Source organism: Podarcis gaigeae (assembly GCF_964106915.1).
Source record: "Podarcis gaigeae genome assembly, chromosome: 7".
Classification (NCBI taxonomy): domain Eukaryota; kingdom Metazoa; phylum Chordata; class Lepidosauria; order Squamata; family Lacertidae; genus Podarcis; species Podarcis gaigeae.
In genome coordinates, this window is record NC_139683.1 from 45,410,131 (window position 1) to 45,431,312 (window position 21,182).

The 21,182-nt window shown below is 42.5% G+C and overlaps 1 protein-coding gene across 2 annotated transcripts in view; it reads right to left on the reverse strand.

Moving 5' to 3' along the window:
• LAMA3 (laminin subunit alpha 3) overlaps positions 1–21,182 on the reverse strand; it is a 132,649-nt gene that overhangs the window by 95,931 nt on the left and 15,536 nt on the right. The window contains exons 3-14 of one of the 2 annotated variants that reach the window (XM_083748163.1): positions 20,534–20,651; positions 19,636–19,754; positions 17,336–17,506; positions 14,804–14,901; positions 14,055–14,170; positions 12,858–12,976; positions 9,998–10,088; positions 7,838–7,969; positions 4,101–4,160; positions 2,787–2,825; positions 2,523–2,663; positions 1,867–2,001 (exon numbers count right to left, since the gene is read on the reverse strand). In XM_083748163.1, the coding sequence (XP_083604289.1) occupies positions 1,867–2,001; positions 2,523–2,663; positions 2,787–2,825; positions 4,101–4,160; positions 7,838–7,969; positions 9,998–10,088; positions 12,858–12,976; positions 14,055–14,170; positions 14,804–14,901; positions 17,336–17,506; positions 19,636–19,754; positions 20,534–20,651 (1,339 nt within the window). The remainder of the gene's footprint in view (positions 1–1,866; positions 2,002–2,522; positions 2,664–2,786; positions 2,826–4,100; positions 4,161–7,837; positions 7,970–9,997; positions 10,089–12,857; positions 12,977–14,054; positions 14,171–14,803; positions 14,902–17,335; positions 17,507–19,635; positions 19,755–20,533; positions 20,652–21,182) is intronic. The other variant, XM_083748164.1, reaches the window with a different exon arrangement.

The window sequence follows — 21,182 nt, forward strand, 5'->3', positions numbered from 1 at the left end:
GGTATTGTGATTTTCTAGCCCCCAAATAAACCATAGAACAAACCTTTTGCTAAACCTTTTGCTAAACCGTGGGCCAAGGTTTTGACAAAGTGCTAAACCAAACCATAGCTTAGCACACAGCAATGTGTGCAGGAGCAAAAGTAGAGGAAGTGGTCACAATCTTCTTATTGCAGGTTTTCTTAGCATTATGTGCAAATGGGATCACTGATTAGTTCCATGTAACAGAAAACATTCTCTCCCCCCCCCTCCCCAGTACTTCAGTTGCTTTAGTAAGGGCTCTTGCACTGTCAAATTAGTTTTCTGAGAATTTTGAAATAAAAATGGCTCCACTTAAATCAATATAATGGAGAGTCTTTCATCAATTTTAATGGCTATGGATTTTATGTCTCCCACATAAATCTCAACTCTTATATTTTGGGATTTTAACATTTCCTTCCAATCTATTTAGCTTTCATAAGATGTTTTCCTTTCTTTGGCTGCCTTTTGTGAGCCCCTCTCACCTGGGCCTCATGTCAACTTTTTAAAGCTCAACATGTCAACCAAGCCAATTTGAGGTACATTTTCTTAACAAAGCTATGAAGTGACTCATTTCCAATGAAACATTCTTCCATGCCAACTGAAGGATATAAGTTATGGTTTTCATTAAATCATTTGTATGTCTTCCCGGTCCAGCAATATCAAACTCTTTTGCTGTGTCGTCTCAATCCAGCATTTTGCAATAAGTGGAGAACTTTTTCAAAGTCCATAATATTTTCCATTGTCACATTCAGGAAGGGGCAAGCATTCTGCACTCCTGTGAACATAGTGCTGTTTATATTTTATTTTGCCTTTATTTTCCATCACTTTCCAATTACTGGGTCATGTGATAAGAAGAAACTGTCACGCAGTCATGTGACACATTGCATCTTGACACCGCAACACATAATGTATGGGGAGGAATTATAGTACAGCAATTGCTTAGCGGGATGCAGGTGGTGCTGTGGTCTAAACCACTGAGCCTCTTGAGCTTGCGGGTCAGAAGGTTGGCAGTTCGAATCCCCGCAACGGGTTGAGCTCCCGTTGCTCTGTCCCAGCTCCTGCCAACCTAGCAGTTCGAAAGCACACCAGTGCAGGTAGATAAATAGGTACCGCTACAGTGGGAAGGTAAACGGTGTTTCCATGAGCTCTGGTTTCCATCACCGTGTTCCATTGCAACAGAAGCAGTTTAGTCATGCTGGCCACATGACCCAGAAAGCTGTCTGTGGACAAACGCCAGCTCCCTTGGCCTGAAAGCAAGATGAGCGCCGCAACACCATAGTCGCCTTTGACTGGACTTTACCATCCAGGGGTCCTTAGCCATACAGTACAGTGGCACAACACATGCTTTGCAGTTCCAGGTGCAACTCCTAGCCTCTTTAGTTACAGGATCTTAGCTGACATGCTGGGGGAAACCTTGACTGAGACCCTGGAGAGTGCCTGCCAATGAGAGTGGATAGCACCTAACACTGCAATCCTATACAACTCTATTCAAAAGTAAGCCCCATTGAGTAAGCCCCATTGAATTCAGTGGGACTTACTCCCAGGTGTGTATAGGATTGCAGCCTAAAGGACCCACTGCTTTACTCGGTGTAAGGCTGTTTCTAATATCTCAATATGCTTCCCTCCCAATTCTCAAAACATAAGGATGCAGCCTAGAGGGTTTTCCCATCTCTCTTTCCCCCCACCCCCAGCCAACATGTCATTTTATAGAACACTGGGACAGCCTTCAGCTCTTTCAACAAATTTAAATCAGCAATCCAAAAGGAACACACGACTGTACGCATTTTCAAGTTTGATGTCCCCCTGACCAGATCAATGCATTTAGATTTATTTATTTGTTTATTTTACCTTGACAGAAGGGGAAGGAATAGTATCCAGGCTGGCAGGCGTTGCACTGAAAGCCATCTACGCCAACACGGCAAAGGCATCTTCCAAGGAAGTCACATATTTCAGGGAGGGTGCCAGCTAAATTGCACTCGCACACTGCCAGGGGAAGACAGGGCACTTTCAGAAGTGCTTCTGATAGAAGCAACACACTTCACACACGTCAGAAGCTAAATTACCTCCAGGATTGTAGTGAAAATTATCACCCCTCCCACCATTTGCTAGTTCACAGTTTGACATGCAGGTCATAAAATAGTTGATTCTAAAGAAAGCTAATTATTTATGCCACTGTGGAAATCTGATTAACTTGAACTGCACTGAACACTCACAAGTCCCATAACTAGGTCAACATGCTCCTTCCCCAAGCCTGTTGGAAGTGATATTTATTTTTTCTTCATTGTCTGATTTTTTTTAAGACAGATATGGAACATGTGGCCTTCCCGAGGTTGTTAGACTCCAACTCCCATCATCCCCAGGCAGCATGGCCAAGGATCAGAGATTATGGGCAACATCGGGGGGACCGCAGGTCCCCTATCTGTGATCTAATAAGTTCCCAAGGTGGCTAACAAAAACGCAACACAAATACTGTATAAAAATAAGCCAAAACTATGATTACTTACTTTGACAGAAAGGGTAATGGAAATAGCCTACAGCACAGCTATCACAGGCAATTCCTTGAAATCCTTCACGGCATTGGCACTGTCCTGTTTGCCTGTCGCATTCACGATCACCTAATGCACCTGAGCCATGGCACTGGCAAGCTAGGGACATTTTTAACAAGTTAATAGTCTTGAAATTCAAACGTATTTGGATGGGGGGGGGGTTAAAATTGCATTGCATTTGATTTTGGCATCTGTCAGCAGAATCAGAATCGTAGAACTTACATTGACAACGTGGCCCAAAAAATCCTGGCTTGCAGCCTCCTAATGCAGAAAGACAGAATGACGCCGTGGAATTAACAGAACAAGCAAAGGAAACCCTCAAATGTAGCAAATCTATTAGTTGCTAAAGAATGTTATTAAAGGATAAGCCCTGCCTTGCTCATTTCCAGCTGCAGGAACTGAGGAAGCCAGGAAGCTCTAAGTAAAAGATTTTCAATGCTAAGAAACAGACAGGTCTTGTGATGGATGAATTCTTGACCAGCAGAAGTCAACTTACTTTGTAAGTGGACATACACACACGTATTAAACCTATTTTTCTCTTCTTTTTTAAAAAGTAGTATTTATTAAGCTTTTAAAACAAGCACGTACAGTTCCAAATGTTGGCATTGTTCAAATGTAAGAAGCTATGCAGTGTTGTTTATTCTGATTGGTAGTGGCTCTCCAGCATCTCAGGCAGAGATCTTTCACATCACCCTGCTACCTGACTCTTTTTTTTAATGGAAATGTCAGGGATTGAACCTGGGACTTTTTGCATGCAAAACATGGGTTCCTTCTCTCAACGGAGAATGAAGTGAATCATTGTGATGCACTGTCTGCCTTTGGTCATGTCCACACCATACATTTAAAGCACTCTTATACCATTTTGACAGCCATGGTTTTCTCCAATGAAATCCGGGGACTGGAGCTTGTTAAGGGGGCTGGGAATTGTAGCTCTGTGGAATCCTCTAACAACCCTCAACACCCTTATAAACTAGGATTCTTTGGAGGAATCCTTTAAAAACATGCATTACTCAAAGTAAGCCCCACTGGGCTTAAGTGACAAGGCCCCACTGAGCTCAAGGCCTCAATCCTATGCATACTTACTTGGGATTATACTCCTGAGTAAGTATGCATAAGATTGAGGCGTTGAAGCCTCTTTCTCTCATCCCAGCACAGAAGTCAAGCAAGCTGCCAGAGGACGGACAGAGCAATCAGTCCCTCTCTGGGCAGTGTGCGGAGTGGAAAAGAAGAATGAGGCAAAGAGAAAGGAGAATAGTGGGTGGCATAAAGAGAGGGAGAAAATGAGGTGGCAGTAAGAGAGAAAAAGGACACCAACCAAAGGAGGAAGGCACTCACAGGTTTTAATCCAAAGACGAAGCACATTCATACTAACAATTTCTGAACATCAACATGCAAACCAGCCTCAGAAAGAAAAACTCATATGCTATTTGAGCAAACCCACCCTCAGATTAACTATATTTATCGGGATTGTGCCCGTGATGGATACTGGGTCATTAAATTATAAAAATGCAAACACAACAGAAAAAGATCACTTGCCAGCTATATGACCAGCTGAAGGGTCTTCTGGACTTGGAGTAACAGGATAAACAGGATTCCCTTTCAAGAGGGGAGGAAAAGAAGACGACTTTCAGAAAATACCTAGTACATTTTACTTACTTACTACATTTATACACCGCTCTTCTACCCAAAGCACTCAATGTGCTTCACAGTTTAAAACAATTACTTATAATTTCATAAATATGATACAATGGCTCAGGATCGCATTATCTCAAGGACCACCTGTCCCCATATGAATTGACCCAGACCCTGTGATCATCATAAAGCCTTCTTCGTGGGCCTCTTCTACAAGAGGTCCGGAGGATGGCAACATGAGAGTGGGCCTTTTCTGCAGTGGCTCCCCATTTGTGGAATGCTCTCCCCAGGGACATTCAGCTGACACCTTCATTATGCTGCGTCTTTAGGTGCCAGGGAAAAACTTTCCTCTTCAACATGGCCTTTGGCTGATTAACATTCTATGACCTTTTAAATGTGTTTGGGGTGGTGGTTATGGGTTTATTTTGTCCTTGTCCTTGTTCTTATTATGAATTTTGTGTTGTGAATCACCTTGTAACCTTTGGGTGAAGGGCGGTATACAAATTTAATACAACAATAATAAAATGAATCATGACAATTACTTGAGACAATTCCAGAAGACATGGGGGAGGGATGTGAGTTGGTGCATCCGGGCTGGCAGAGAGTTTTTCACTGTGTCTCACCCCTTCCTCTAATACACCGTATTTTTCGCTCCATAAGACACACTTTTTCCCTCCTAAAAAGTAAGGGGAAATGTGTGTGCATCTTATGGAGCGAATGCAGGGGGGAAGCAGGCAGGAAAAGCCACCAAGAGCCGCACACAAGCTCAGTGCAGCTCTTGCGGGCTTTTCCCCAGGAGGGAGAAGGGACTGACATGGCCAGTCAGTCCCTTCTCCCTCCTCGTAGAAAAGCCCGCAGGAGCCGCGGGCTCCTTAAAGGGTGCACGGCTCCTGTGGGCTTTTGCAGGGGGTGGGGGAATTGTCATAGCTGCGTGCAGCCTCTCATGGCCGGAGTGGCTGTGCACGGCTAAAGAAGCCAAGACAGCAAGCGTGATCCATCCCGCTCACTGTCTTGGCTTCTGCAATAGCCGCGCGCAACCTCTCCCGGTCGGAGGGGCTGCGCAAGGCTAAAGAAGCCAAGACAGCGAGTGGGATGGATCGCGCTTGCTGTCTTGGCTTCTTTAGCCGTGCACAGCCTCTCCCAGCTGGAGAGGTTGCGCACAGCTAAAGAGGATGGATCTTGCTCGCTGTCTTGGCTTCTTTGCTCTTTGGGGCTGGGGGGGGGGAATAATATTTTTTTTCTTGATTTCCCCCCTCTAAAAATTAGGTGCGCCTTATGGTCTGGTGCACCTTACGGAGCGAAAAATACGGTAATATAGGAAGCTGCCTTACTCAGAACCAGACCACTGGTTCATAGCTCACAATTGTCTACACTCTCCAGCATCTCTCCAGGGTGGCAGATAGGAGACATTCTCAGTCCTATCTGAAGATGCCAACAACTGAACCTGGGACTTTCTGCATGTAAAGCAGATAACTCTGTCATTGAGCTACAGCCCTTCCCAGATATTACATGCATGGAGCTGCATAGACTTGTTGGGATTAGGAAGGTGGGGCAATGGCTGAAAACAAAATCTTTTGCTTCTTACCTTCCTTTTTTCTTTTGACTAACTCGGGCTCCTCACTTGTCAACATTCTTTGTCATTCTTCCTCCTCCCAAATCCCCCTCCTGACACGTCATCTTTACCTCTCTTCTCCCCACCCTCCAGTACCTCTCTTGGCCTTACGTTCTTCCTTACCCAAATCTTCTTCTTCCCCTTCCCTCACCCAAAGCATTCCTCTCGCTTACTTCCCCTACCCTTGCTCAGATCAATGCCCTGTCCTGGCCCTCCCCATCTGAAGAAGAACTTGAGCTCACAACTGGTTCTGCCAAAGGCTTTCATTTTCAGATTGGATCAATGCATGAGGCGTATTACAGGTCACAGGAATCTGCAGGTACATGGAAGGTTAAATATAGGGCTATGTGCCAGCTAAGGCATTGATGCAACAAGCAACATGCCCTTAGTGGCAAGCAGCAGCTGGAGTCCTGAGACTTGGCAAGCAAGTAGGCACTACTTGAGGTGGGCTGGCCTTGTTCCAAGGTGACAGAGGCAGAGACACAGCTAACATGGCATCAGACTTACTGCTAGCCACCTCCCCAGAAGTGGGTGGAGTCTTGAGTGACAGGACGAACCACCAAAGGACTAGGCATCTCTTGAGGGAGAAGAGTAGAAGGCTCCTCCATCCATCTACTTGGGCCCTCCCCAGTGTCCCCCAAGATGCTGTGTCCCTCCTTGAAATTCAGACACATTTTGTGCCCCAGAATTAATGATGATCATAGGGACCCTCCCTGAGGTCTTCTAGTGCCCATTCTTCAAGCCCCTCCAACTCTTCCTCCATGTCTGACCACTCCCTCCATGATACCCTAAGGCAGTGTTTCCCAACCTTGTGCCTCCAGATGTTTTTGGCCTACAACTCCCATCATCCCTGACCACTGGTCTTGCTAGCTAGGGATGATGGGAGTTGTAGGCCAAAAACATCTGGAGGCACAAGGTTGGGAAACACTGCCCTAAGGCAGTGTTCCCCAACCTTGGGCCTCCAGCTGTTTTTGGACTACAATTCCCATCATCCTTGACCACTGGTCTTGCTAGTGAGGGATGATGGAGTTGTAGTCCAAAAACAGCTGGAGGCCCAAGGTTGGGGAACACTGCCCTAAGGGACTCATGACACCCTCTTTTGCCCACATCTCTCCCTGGATCAGCTTCTCTTGCAATCAACCCCTTGCTCTTCTTCTCCCAGTTCTCTTCTTCTCCACTCTTTATTTCACCCCAATCCACCCTGTGCTTCATCCTTCCTCCTCACCTTCCTCTGTTACAGAGAACTGAGTGAAATGATGCATTTAAAAGGGATTTCCCTTGTGCTGGTAGACCTTTGGAATGTTTCAATGGCCACCTGTTTCCTTTCCCCTAGCTATTTTCTGCATTTTTCTGCAAACCATCCACCCCCCCGCCCCGTCATGTTTAGGTATGTAGACATCTTGCAGCTTTAGAAAGAGAATTCTATATATCATGACCTTTGACACTAGACTAAGATGTATATTTTTAGGACCCATCCTATTTGTCTGATTGTAAATTGTTTTCAACTGTTTTTAATGTTGTGTTTTAAATTGTTGTACGCTGCCCTGTGACCTTGGGGTTAATCGCACATCATCATTATGATCATCATCATCTCATTATTTTCTAAGGGCTGTGTTCTATAAGTAACGGTAGCCTGAAACACAACTGAAATATTACGCAGTATTGGAATGGAAACAAAGAAAACAGGGTTGGGGAGGGGCAGAAACACTCAGCCAGAGAAAACATGTTTAAAAATAGAAGTTGCAGATGTCTGCTTCCCAACCCTTGAGCCAACCAGTCACAGAGATATATAACAACATGTTTTGTTAGTAGAATTCAGCTTTATCTCACATTTATGACGGCTGCTTCCATCTATGTTTCATTGCGAAACGCAGAATATTTATTTCCTTGTCTTTTTTTGCAGTATAACTTTTACTTACTGGTGACTTTTGGGGAAATATGATGGGAACAAATGCATGTGTGTGGGGGCGGGATATTTAATGAGACAGGACAAAAATGCAGAACTGTGTGTTGATATATGGATACTCACCATAGCAGAAGGGGAAGCTATGGTATCCTTCAGCGCACCGGTCACAGGTCTCACCCTGATAATTCAACTTGCAGTAACAGCGACCAGATCCTTCCTCACAGCCATCAGAATGTTCTGAGTTACAGCTGCAGGCTGTATATAAAACAATATCAGTCCCAAATCTTTCTCCAGCTTGAATTTATTTACTTCCTATTAAAATTAAAGGAATGCCCACTGCACTTTGGCTACTTCCTGGTTTAGATAGCACTGTTGCAATAATCCTTTCCATCTTTAAAGTGCTGTGAGAACTTTACCTCTTCAGTCAATACAGTATGATACTTTCCTGGCAGCAACAGCTTAGGTTGATTTTTCTCAATATATGTCCCTCGTAGGCTCACGCGGGGGAGCGGGAAGATCCTACTTGCCTGTCAAATTGCTTTCTAGTATCCCAATTATCCTGGGTCCCAGTTTCTGAGCGTTATTATTGCTTTTATTTATTTAGGCAGTTATGCCCCACCTTCAATGTTACCACTTCTATTGCAACTTACAGCAAAATGTTTTTTAAAACTGAAGTAAAGAATTGCTTAAAAAGATGGCTAAAATGGCAAAGAAATAGCACCAAAGCCAATCTGAGCAGTTTTTTAAGGGGCCTAATTAAAAATATAAGGGACGTGGGTGGCACTGTGGGTTAAACCACAGAGCGTAGGACTTGCCGATCAAAAGGTCGGCGGTTCAAATCCCTGCAACGGGGTGAGCTCCCGTTGTTCGGTCCCTGCTCCTGCCAACCTTTCAGTTCGAAAGCACGTCAAAGTGCAAGTAGATAAATAGGTACTACTCCAGCAGGAAGGTAAACAGTGTTTCCGTGCGCTGCTCTGGTTTGCCAGAAGCGGCTTAGTCATGCTGGCCACATGACCCGGAAGCTGTACGCCAGCTACCTCGGCCAATAAAGCAAGATGAGCGCCGCAACCCCAGAGTTGGCCATGACTGGACCTAATGGTCAGGGGTCCCTTTACCTTTACCTTTACCTAATTAAAGATATATTTGCTCGGTGCCAAAAAAGATAAGCTATTTGGTGACTGGTGTTCCTTTCTGAGAAAGCTTGTCTCTCTGGTCTGACACCATCCTGACCCCCAAAGATGGGAAAACCCTAAGAAGGAGTCCCAAAGACTATCTGAACATTTGGGTAAGTTCATGCGAGGGTAGGCAGTCCTTCCTGTACCCAGGTCCCAAAGGCCTTAAAAATAAGTGCATCAGCCTTTTGAATTGCCCTAAGGAAGGAACAGCAGCGGGTTGTCCCATGAAATGGCTTTACAATACTTAATACAGTAACTGAAGAGATGTATTCCGTTCAACAGACTCCAACTCAACAGTTCCTATATCTCAATCCTTGACATACATTGCCAAATTTCCTAACAGCAGCATTTGGAGCCAAGTAAAGTTTCTGAGAGGGTTTCAGGGGCTATTCCACATACAATGTATTTCAGTAAGTTTGTCTGGGACGTTCTTTAAGCATGGCAAGCAATTACTGATCTATCATTCTCCAGCAGCAGTCACAGCTGGTGCATCAGTATTACCTCTTTTGGTCTCACACCAAAAACACAAGAACATGACACGGGCAAAATCTATCTGAGCATTTCTCAAGCACATATAGCAAAAAATAAATAAAAAGGTTCCTGTACCTTTATGGTTTGCATGGCAGGGAGAAGCTGTTCTTGCAAAGTGAACTACGCTTAGAATCAGAGAAACTCTAGGGCAGTAGAAATATACTGACTTCACATTCTAAAATATATTGGCATTAACTTCCCATTTTCCTATGAAATTGGAAGGTAGAGTGGAAACAAGGTAAGCCTCCTCGTGAGGTGGGGTGAGGCAGCCACCTCGAGCAGTGAAAGCCCCTCCCCCACCACCGCCAGGGCCCCCCGCTGACAGAAGAAACGCACCGCTGCCAGCAGCACCATTTCCAGCGGCATCTCACAAGATTTCAGCATGATTTCGCTGGAAGCCAGTGCCACTGCTTGCACTTCACAGGTGCCACCATGCAGCACCAGGGAAGAGAGACTTGCGGGGAGGCAGGATGCTAGCGGGGCAGCATATTCCTGCTTTGCCTCAAGGAGCAAAATGGGATGCACTGCATCCGGGTGGAAATCAGTAGGGGGGGGAAGCAAGAGGGAAAGAACATACGTATACATCCATATGTTGCTGTCACTGGAACACCATAAGGACGGTAGAAGCCCTTCAAGCATTTCTCACAGTTTACACCGGCTGTGTTGTGCTATGTAGGATAAAATAAGGAAAAAAGGTGACACGAGAAAAAGAACAGCTAAGCAAGGAAAGAACTGAATGTGGATGTTTGAAAATATGTTACTATGGCCAAGGAAGAATGATAATGTGGTAGAAATGCAGTGCATTGTGGGTCTGGGGGGGATCTTTTGCATGCTGTCAGAAGCTAAGGAGTTAGAACCCACAGCTCTGGGTACAGTTACCTAAGCGATGACCCTGAAGTAGAACCTGAAGTAGCTAGGCCCACTCAGGCTGTCTCTTGGCTTATTCCCTCGTTTGACTTCCTGACTCAAACTCCTAGTCTAACTCCCAACTTAACCCCCTTCTCTTGGACTCCTCCCTCCAACTTGACAGCTTCTATGACTCAACCTGGCATGTACAGTTGTACCTTGGTTTTCAAACGCCTTGGGAGTTGAATGTTTTGGCTCCTGAACGATCGAAAACTGGAAGTGATCGTTCCAGTTTTTGAACATTCTTTGGAACCCAAATATCTGACGCAACTTCCACGGCGTCCAATTGGCTGCAGGAAGCCGCGCCTTGGTTCCCAAATGTTTTGAAAGTCGCACAGACTTCCGGAACGGATTCTGTTCAACTTCCAAGGTACCACTGTATTGACAAATGCCCTATATGATCAACATCTAGGAAATTAATGAAATCTTATATGAAAGACTGACTTTATGGCTGCCTTGACTATTAAATGACTTTTGTTAAATACAGTGGTACCTCAGTTCACGAACTTAATTCGTTCTGGAAGTCCATTCTTAAGCCAAAGTGTTCTTAAACCGAGGCACGCTTTCCCTACTGAGGCCTCCTGCCGCCGGTGCCCTTCCACTGTTCGGCTTCCGTTTGGCTTCCGAGGCAAAGTTCACTAACCGGAACACCTACTTCCGGTTTTGCAGAGTTTGTTCACCAAATAGTTCGTTAACAGGGCTGTTTGTTGACCGAGGTACCACTGCATAAGAGAACATTCACTTTGGCTCTCCTTTAATTTACATCAGAAGGGAAAGCCAGTAACAAAGTTATCTGATTTCCATATGTTGCAACACCCCCCCACCCAGTTCATTTCAAATGCAATTGGATGAAATGTGTTTTTTAAAAATGGAAAATGTAACACCAACTTATTTGGATAGCAGAGTTATTTAAAACTTTGTGATCATGAAAGATCAGATCTACAGCAAGGGAGTGACATCTGTGTAACAGTAACTCACTGCCTGACACAGAGAACAAAGCATACATAATATCATTATTTTGCAAAGAAACAGAATCTGTACACCATGTCCCAGTTTTCTTCAGTTGGTCATTTATGCAAAACTTTATAATTGTGTTTCTATGATACAAATTGCAAAAGGGTAAGCCCAATACCTATGCCTTTTTTAGGATGGAAAAATTATAATTAGATTTCACGGCTAAGCAATTTCATGCAGCTTAATTTCCACAAAATCAAATTATGGACAATCAACATCAGTTGCAACAGACAGCTTTTTTTTTTTTTAAAGATACCAGTCATTTTCCTTGCTTTGATGATGTTAAGAAAAGATGCTTAGCTAACATTTTCTTTCATGGGCAAAAGTGCAAAGAGGAAACGACACAGAAATGTCAAACTGGAAACAAAGAGTTTCCCTCTTTCCCTTAAAAAATATTTTTTCTTTGATTTACATCCAGCTACATGTGAAACAAATACTGCTTTCAGCTTTAGCATGATGGTTGCACTGGATGTTTCCTATGACCCCAGGTCTCAAGTGGAAGGCTAGCTGTCCTCTGAAGCAGTTGCTAGGGAAGAATGGGTTCTGCATCAATTCTGCACTGCCCGCCCAGTTCTGAATATGGCTTGACTTCTTCAGCTACCCAAGCAATGGCCTGCTTCCCCCCCTTAAATGATCAGAACTAGTATGACTGCATTGACTAATGGGATACATTTGTAGTTTCCCAACAGGCTTTTTGGCCTCCTAGGGATCACCAAGACTACATTAGCAACAGAGCAGCTGTGCTGCCTGTGATGATCCTCCAATCAGCATCTTAAACATGTGGATATGAGGAATGACCAGCACTGATTTGATGTGTTTTTCCACTGATAAACAGTATCCAAAGTATCCGATTTAAATGGCAAAAGTCATCCTGCAAATAGTCTGGAGAAATGTCTCAAAATATCTCTCTTGTGTCATTTCACCTTCATTATTCATGTCTCTTTAAAAAACATATGCATGTATTATTTCAAGCATGTATTATTTCAGTCAGAGGTTTTGGGATGAATAAGATGAAGTATCCTATACTTGGTACAACACTTTTCCTTGAAGTGCTGTACCAAGTACAAGGTCCTTCATCTTGGTCATCTCAAATGTCTTGTTCCCTTGATTTAAATTGCTGTTGGCTGTGCCTATTCAGAAGCTTAAAAAACAAAGTTCACAACACAATCTAACACACACACGCACACACACGGAAGTACTGGTAAGTCCCACTCAATTAAATGAGGCTTGTGCCCAGGTTAGTGGACCTTGGACTGCAGCCTTATATGACTATCTCATACTCATTTACGTGGTAATGAGCCCCAATTAACTCAGTGGTACTTCTGCGGAAACATGTTTAGAATTGCACTGTCAATTTTTCATTACTGAAGTTTATATATCAAGTGATCAGTGATTTCTGCTATCTCCTCTTTTGGAACATTTTTGGAAAAGATTGTGATGGGTATGATCAGAAAATGTATTACATGGTTTCAAGACAGAGAGGAATGAAATAAACACTTTAATAAGGTGAGTTTTACCTGACAGTTGATGCAGACTCCTCCACCTTGATACTGTTCATAAAGATTTAAGCTCTCTCCACGTTGCTCAACTTCAGGATCATAATAGCAGTCCATAGCATGTCCATGGCAGTTGCAGGCTGAGAGAGACGATAAGTTTCATTACAACCATCAGGCAAATGAGCAATGGAACACAGAGAAGGAAAAAAGCACCTCTAATTTCCATATGTCATGCAATGAGTTTTTCCATCAGATGCAGTAAGGTCATCACAGTCTGTTCAGGCCAGCACTGTTCAGACTGAGAACTGTCATTCTGGGGGACATACAGAGGGCATTGTAAGACTGAAAAAGCTGCAAATTCACAGGGTATTTCTTAGCAATACTTTCCAAGCACACAAATGGGGCCAAAATTGCTTCTGAAGAAGCAAGGACTACCTCAACCAATTTTTTTGCCAGATATCTGGCCTTGACATTGTTCCAAGTCAGAGCAGATGGGAAGAAGGGCACGGAGTCGATCACTTCAGCATCCAGGCATGACCTGGAAATACCTGGTTACACTGGAGCTCTTAACAATATAGGATGATGTCATATTATTTACTTATTCACAGCCTATCTGTTGCATAAAAGAGATTTTTCTTCCATATTACTCATGCGGGATTCAGATACTGTTTGGTCTGACATGCCTAGTTTCATTCAAAAGTTTTCGCAATGTTTGTCACTTTATAGGCCAATTGGCCTGAAATGTTTGTACATTAATTTTCGTCAGTCTTTTGTTCTATGCCACATCCATGGCACATGTCCACAGTTGAGTGCTCCTAATGTGGCTCTCCAACTCAGTTTCAAAACATGTTCCAATTTGCATCCAGAAAGGAGCTTTGCCACTCCTTAGCTTGTGATGTGGTTTCCAAGCGCCCAACAGCCAGCTTGGGAACTGTTGTGAAAGGGACTTCAGCAAGTGGATGAGACAATTCACTTGCCAGTCATTTGATGTCAGAATGGCATAAGGTGACTGACAGGTTGGCTATCTTGCCCACCTGTCAAAGTTGGTCCACAGAGGTGGCGACAGATAGTCTGCCTTGGTCTGAAAGGGCCCTTCTTTAAATGGCTGGACTGAATTCTTTCAATATGTGAGGCAATAATACAGAGGGAAATTATATTATGTATATTAAAACACCTTTCCCTCCCCAAAAAATAATCACATTCAGACGCTAAACTTACGTTCACAAGCATTTGTACTGCTGGTTGTTGCAGGTTGCCATTGTTTCTGGTTATATCCAGGGCAGCAATGACTGCAGGTTTCTCCACAGGTGTTGTGCTGACATTCACATCGGTACCTGGATATATAAGTAATTGTCATTTGATTTTCCCCCCATCAATGATTCTCTCTCTTTTTGTATTTTTCACACTCTAATGTGATGTGTGCACAAACCTAACTCACACAGAATGTACCAGCACTCTTAAAATTAAACTTGAATCCTTTATAACAGCCATGGGGTTGAAGTATTATTATTATTATTATTATTATTATTATTATTATTATTATTATTATTAAATTTCCAAAACAACTTATATGAAGACATCGCAAGATGATGAACAATTGAAAATAGCACAAAAATACATTACCATACATTTAAAGCACTGTTACAACACTTTAACAGTCATTGCCAAATAATCCTGGGAAATGTAGTTTCTTAAGGGTTAAGAGAGCTATAATTCCCAGAGTGGTTCAATCACTCTTCTCAAGGAACTCTGAGAACTGTAGCTCTCTGAGGGAACCGGGATTTCCTAATAACCCATTTCCTGGCACTGGGATTAATTTCCACCTTAGAAACAGTAAAGTACTAAAGATCCCTTAAACAAATTCTGAAGTTATAGAAGTAAAACCTGAAAACGATGCCATCATTGTACAGCCACAAAGCAACCATTTTGAAAGCACAATGGTTTTGGTCGTACTGTTGTATCCTTACCTGTATGAATTTATGTCCCTTTCGGCATCACAAATATCTGCATGTCCATTACAAACACACTGTCCACCAACACTGATGTCTTTTATGCTGTAGTAATACTAGACAGAAACAAGATTTGCAGGTAAGTAGCTGACAGAGCTTATCCTCAGGGTGTTCTCTCAAAGATTATGAATTCTAGACCCAAGATGATATAAACTTGCTAGTGAAATATATATATGACTACCAATAATTCCCCCACCATGAATTTCTGACCTTGATAAACTTCTTCTCCACTAAAATCTGTATTTTAAACATATTTTGGATTTTTGTTGATTGATATGGGCTGAGGAGCAGAAGATAAAAAAGGGAAGTGAAAAATAGAATGGGCAGCTCTAGAACAGAAAGTTATATTCATATGTTTCAACACTTCATCTTTACATTCTCATCTTTTTAAAGGGCATTGTAAGGATGATTAGATTAGCATATGACTAAACCAGATCAGGGTAGCTGAAGGGTTTCAAACCCTCGGTGAGTTAGGGGCTTCCCCTGCATATGAAGACAAGCTCTGGAAGATTGAGCGGACAAGACCAATACTGGGTCCAACAGTCAAGAAGGTGGTTTTTACATGTGCTGTAGAGGCAAGTGAGGGGCTGATGGAGCTCATCAACCTGGGAAGGTAGCCCTTCTAGGAGAAGGAAAATGCTGGTCCTAAACCTCCGCTGCCTTGCAGGATATCTTCAGGAGAAGAAAATGAGTAAACCTTACACAAATCTGGAGTGGAGTCCCTAAGATGGCTGGATGGCACCTTGCATGCCTCCTTCCAGCAACTCCTGCAGCCAAGCTGGTACCAAACATATTGCTCTGCTTTTGTTTGGACCACATCAACGAGGCCAAGATGGGGGTCCTGTAATTTGGGCTTGCACCCCAGGGAGATCAGTTTGGTGTTGCTAACACAGTGGTTTGACTTCACCCCCAGAGGTGCACTCCATTGTCGCTCCAGACAGACAGATGCCAACAATTCTTTGAGCATTTAGGAAGAGGTGCAACACATACTTATTTCATCACGTGTAGCCATACAGTGGTTTCTGTGTTTCATACAGCACCTACGCAATAACAAGTCTTTCTCCATAATGTCAAAAGGGTACAGAGCTATGCAGATCAAAGCCGAAGATCTCAGAATTATGTTAAACCCCATGCTCCATGGTTTCAAATTGGCCAACCATCTACTGACTTAAACAGCAGGAATCCAAGACATAGAGTAAGCATTACAGCAATATCAAGTACAGTGGGAATACAAAAAAGATAATTTCCACTCACTATTCATGTCACTGACCAGGGGCCCAAAATAATGTACTGTATAGTCATCTCAGAAACTCAAAATCGTTAGTTATTCTCCAGAACTGTTTAGCCTTATTCAGTGCATGTCTGTTCCAATATAACAATGCAGGGATTAAGATTAAGTCTATAGGAATTTACTTATCTTGTAGTGCTCAGTTGAGTCTTACTTCTGAGTAGACATTCACAGGATTGCACTGCTCGGCTGCAATTGTGCATATGCTTATTTGGAAGTAAGTCCAAATAAGTGGATTTATTTCTGAATAAATATGCATAGGATTGGGCTTCTAGTCATTTGCAAGCACTACTAATCCATATGGTGTTCAGAGAGCTTAAAAAGTATGTTATCTGAGCACCACTCCCTGCCACCAGCCCATGTATGGCAGATAAAGCCACACTCAGTCAATAGTTATAATAACTTCTGTGTACATTTAAGAAAGAGAGAGAAAGATTCTCCACCCTACCTGAGCAGTACTGATGTACAGTGGAAGGAAGAAGGCCAATAAAGAAATCAAGTTTGCTACCTTATCCTCAGTGACCAGGAAAGGCAAAAGGTTGCATCTGCAGGGGAATTATTTTATCTTACAAATTCTGCTTCACATATGTGTAATGATTAAAAGCCTACTCCATGTTTTCCTAGCAGTTCTAGCACGTAAGAATCTGGAGTAATTCAAAACCAGGTTTTATTTAGGAGTCATACTCTTTTTCTCTAGTAGAAGATTCTAGTAGAACTCTGTGAAACTACCTGCTTGATAAAGGTCAGAGTGATAAAATCATACTCTGCTTAGACCACTTTTCTGCATCTTCCTGGATCCAAATTTCCTGAAGAAATTTACAATATGCATTTCACTTTTTCCAGAAATCCTTAAATATGAATGCAGCTGGAGTAAAGAGCGGCTTTAGACCAGAGGTAGCCAACATGGTACAATATTGCTGAATAACATCTCCCTTCAGTACCAACCAGTATGGTCATGACCAGGGATGGTGCTACTTGCAATCCAGCAACATCTAAAGGGCACCACATAAGTAGGAAGGTTCCTTATGTGGAGTTAGACCATTGGTCCTTCTTGTTTTTAAGCAGAGTTTGGATGGCCATCTGTCATGGTTGTTTTAGTTGAGATTCCTGCATTGCAGGGAGTTGGACCAGATGACCCTTGAGATCCCTTCCAACTCTACAATTCTATGATTCCTCCCTGCCAAAAGATAACATTTACTCACTCTGCGCGTCACTGTAGGATCCCGTTGAGCTTTAGATATCAAGTGCCCAAGAAGGGTATTGGTTCTGAGGAAATGTAAACGAATATTTGTTGCTTTAGTAAATTCTCTAAGTATAGGAGAATGGGTGAAGTTATTTGCTCCTGGACGACCGTTTATCAAGGATATCACAATCTAATATGAGAGAGAGAGATCAGTTTTAAAACATGGACAAATTAATAGAAAGCAACTTATAAATATCTAGGACATGAATAAGTAAACTGGGCCCCTAGTCCATTATTGCAACCATTATTTCAAGGGTAGGCATTGTTTCAAAAGGTGAATAGATTCCAGTGAAATGTTGTTAGAATTAGTATAATGCCACCCACTACAAGCATAGCTAAATGCAAACATGGACATAGGCAATTGGTGGCCACACAATACAGACACAGACTAGGGGAGAGGGAAAGGAATTACAATAGGCTTCACTGTAGAAACACTCAAGTAACTTGCAGCAACCAGCCTAGACATATCCTCTCAGAAGTGAAATCAGTGGGCTTACTAACAGTCAGGCCTGGAATGAGAAGGCAGCGTAGGGGCAGCAAAACACCATACTGCTTTGATAATGATTTGAGGGCATGTTGGAGCTCTGAGCTATCAACCATAATGTTTCAAATAAGCCCTCAACCCAATCTTCTTTAACAGATTTGGGGACAGGGGTTGCAGAGAGAAGGAAGAATCAATGAAAGTCATCTCTTCCCTTTCATCTAACAGAAGCCTCCAATGGATCAATGAGCCTTTAATCAGTGGAGCAACATAATAATAATGTATTTTACACCACCCTTCAATCATATTCCAATAAGAGTTTAAGATAGCAAATCAAAGAAAAATGAGTCTTAAGCCATGAATTACACATGTACAGTACAAAAAACTAAGTACAGTGCTACCTTGGTACTCGAACAGCTTGGCTCCCAAACAAATGGACTCCCAAACACCACAAACCCAGAAGTAAGTGTTCCAGTTTGCGAACGTTTTTCAGAAGCCGAACGTCCAACGCAGGTTTCGATTGAGTGCAGGAAGCTCCTGCAGCCAATCAGAAGCCACACTTTGGTTTTCGAAAGGTTTCGGGAGTCGAACGGACTCCCGGAACGGATTAAGTTCGAGAACCAAGGTACCACTGTATTCTAAAGGCAACAATTGCCTAGGCTCTCAATCTATTAAGATAGCCCAGAGTCACAGCTTCTCACAAAGGATAAATAACCTTGTCTCATTTGTGATATGAAGGCATCTCCAATATTAACTATCTAATTGAAAGAACCTTTATGTCCGGCAGATAAACTAGATTAAATGCTTGAACATTTAATGTACTTTAAAGCACTTAGAATTATTGCAAATATCAATACTAGTTATTCATACACCCCTAACAATCAGTCACGTTGTTAAAAGATGTGTAAATACTGAAGGATTTGGCCAAAATGAATTATTATTTTTAGTTGTAGCACAAGGATCCATGACATAAGGGATTGCCGGCAGCAAATAAGCTTTTTAATTACTCTCTCTTTATGATAGAAAGAAAATACAAAATGTAGTTGTGGAATTTCCCCATAAGCCAGAGCAGGTTTTTCTAATGATTAAAGAAAACTCTTCAAAGCCCTTTTTAACAAGAGCTCATTGTAGACTAATAATCAGCTCCACTAACTCAGAACCCAGTTCTTGGAACTATACTATTTTAGGAGCCAACTGGAATCTTTATCCATGCCTGTAAGCACAGTAAGTCCTACCAATAGGGGGAAAGAGATTATCTGTATGAATGATTGCTAGCTAATTCAAGACCAAGGTGTCTGTTTGTAGTTTTATGGCCTACAAAATGACTTATAGTTTTTATAACATGGTGGCCAGAAAGGAAAGCGAAAAGTAACTAGGGCAGTTGTCAGTAGTGGCACTTGTGATAGGTCAAGAAACATAGAGGAGGTGGATATCCGGTGGGAGAAAGTGTTCTATATGTCCTTGGAAGAGTGGAGTGTAATTCAAGAGTGCTCATCTTCAGATCAACCCATTCACCAATCTAACTTATATCAGAATGCTGGAGTGGAACAGGGAGGTAGACAAGTGAAGTGGGTTTCAATGGTAGTTACAGACAGAAGAGAGAATGACCACTGGTCACTAAGAACCCATTTAATAGTACTGATCTGCCTTATAGTTTTGTTATGGTACTATTACTGAGGTACATTTGAAGTACTTTCATGCAAAACTCTTGTCTAAATGCTAAGTGTTATTACAGTATTGCTGTTGCCCCATCCCCCTGTCCCCTGCCCTGAACTTACCTCTCCATTTTCTAAAGGCACAATCCGAGAATATTCTGTAGTGCAAATGACATCATCATCTTTTCTAACACGGGCATTCGCTTCCTTCCCAAAACGTTCCCAACAGCCTTGCTTAGAATCTAACAAAAATAAATAAATCACCGTGTGGAGTTCCTGACCTTCAGAACATTACTCCAACAGTTACATAGAAAATAACATAAACCGCCGAATCTGAAGTGGAATGAATCCTGGTAACTCAGATCCTGCGCCTTGACTTCCCAAGACTCTTTACTGTTCTTACAAAGTTATGCCGGATAGTCTGAGTGTTTCAGTGAGTCTGAGAAAAGGACAAGGGAAAAGCAGGTCTTGCATGCCCCATTTAGCAGGAAAATATCACCTCTTTCCCAGTATTGGGGTGTCTAATCCACCTCATTGGTTGTTTTTAAACCTTGAGACAAAATGTGCAATTAGGCACTGACAGAATCTGGTCTTAAGGTTGCCTTAAGTGAGCATTAAACTACAAACTTTCAGTCTCATCCTATGTAGCATTCAGCATGCTCACTAAAATCTATTGATGTATACAGTACATGTTTGGCTTGACAGGATTAACCACAGTTTCTAAAGTTTAGGCATAACAGGAGGCTGGGGCTTATTAAAACAGAAAGTGAAAGATTTCCTTCTCCTTTACTCACTGGTGAAAGAAATGAGTGGGAAGCCTGCAGCCTGATGAATCAGTCCATTAGCGAGTGATATTGAACATAGCTAGAGGTATTTGGCAGGGCAGGGCGAGGGGGGGTGAGAGAGACTTGTTCATGAATTCCTTAAGGTACCATATATTCTTAGAAGTTAAACGCCCAGCAGGAAATAGTTGCTATTGTCAAAATAAAAAGTTATAAGAGTTTTAAAAACTGGTACTCACAAGCAAAATATTGCCATGGCATATAGGTTTTTCCAAAGTCTGTTGATCTTTCTAATACCCACAGATCAGGACGAGGAGAATTTGCAAATTTGATGAGGACATAGGCCACGTGAAAGAACTGGTAATAAAATAACATGTAGAGAAACATTAAAATACACTAAATTGTACAAAGAGAAAGGTAATCCTGTTATTTCTGCTAGAAAACGATAGGGCTGGTGAGGTTGTGCCTCCAGTGGAATTTAACATTTAATGTCTGATATTAGTAAATAAACAATATCATGCCTATGCTCAAGTTTGCTCTTCTATACCAGTGTTCTTTAACCTTGGGTCCCCAGCTGTTGCTGGACTACAACTCCCATCATCTCTGACCATTAATGAAGCTGGCTGGGGATGATGTGGGTTCAACACTCTTTTGGACCAATGCTGTTCAGTGCTCAACTAACTGGATGTTTCAAACGCACTTTAAACAGCAGAGGTAATTAACTGTAAGTTACTTTGGGTTGCCTTGGGCAACATAGTGACTGACAAATTTAAGGGTAAGGGAAATTCCATTGCCATGCAACACCAAAAAATGATAACCACAACAATTTAGTCACGAAGACAAAGTATAACTATGGTGCCAGAACTACAATGAATGCAACTTCACTGG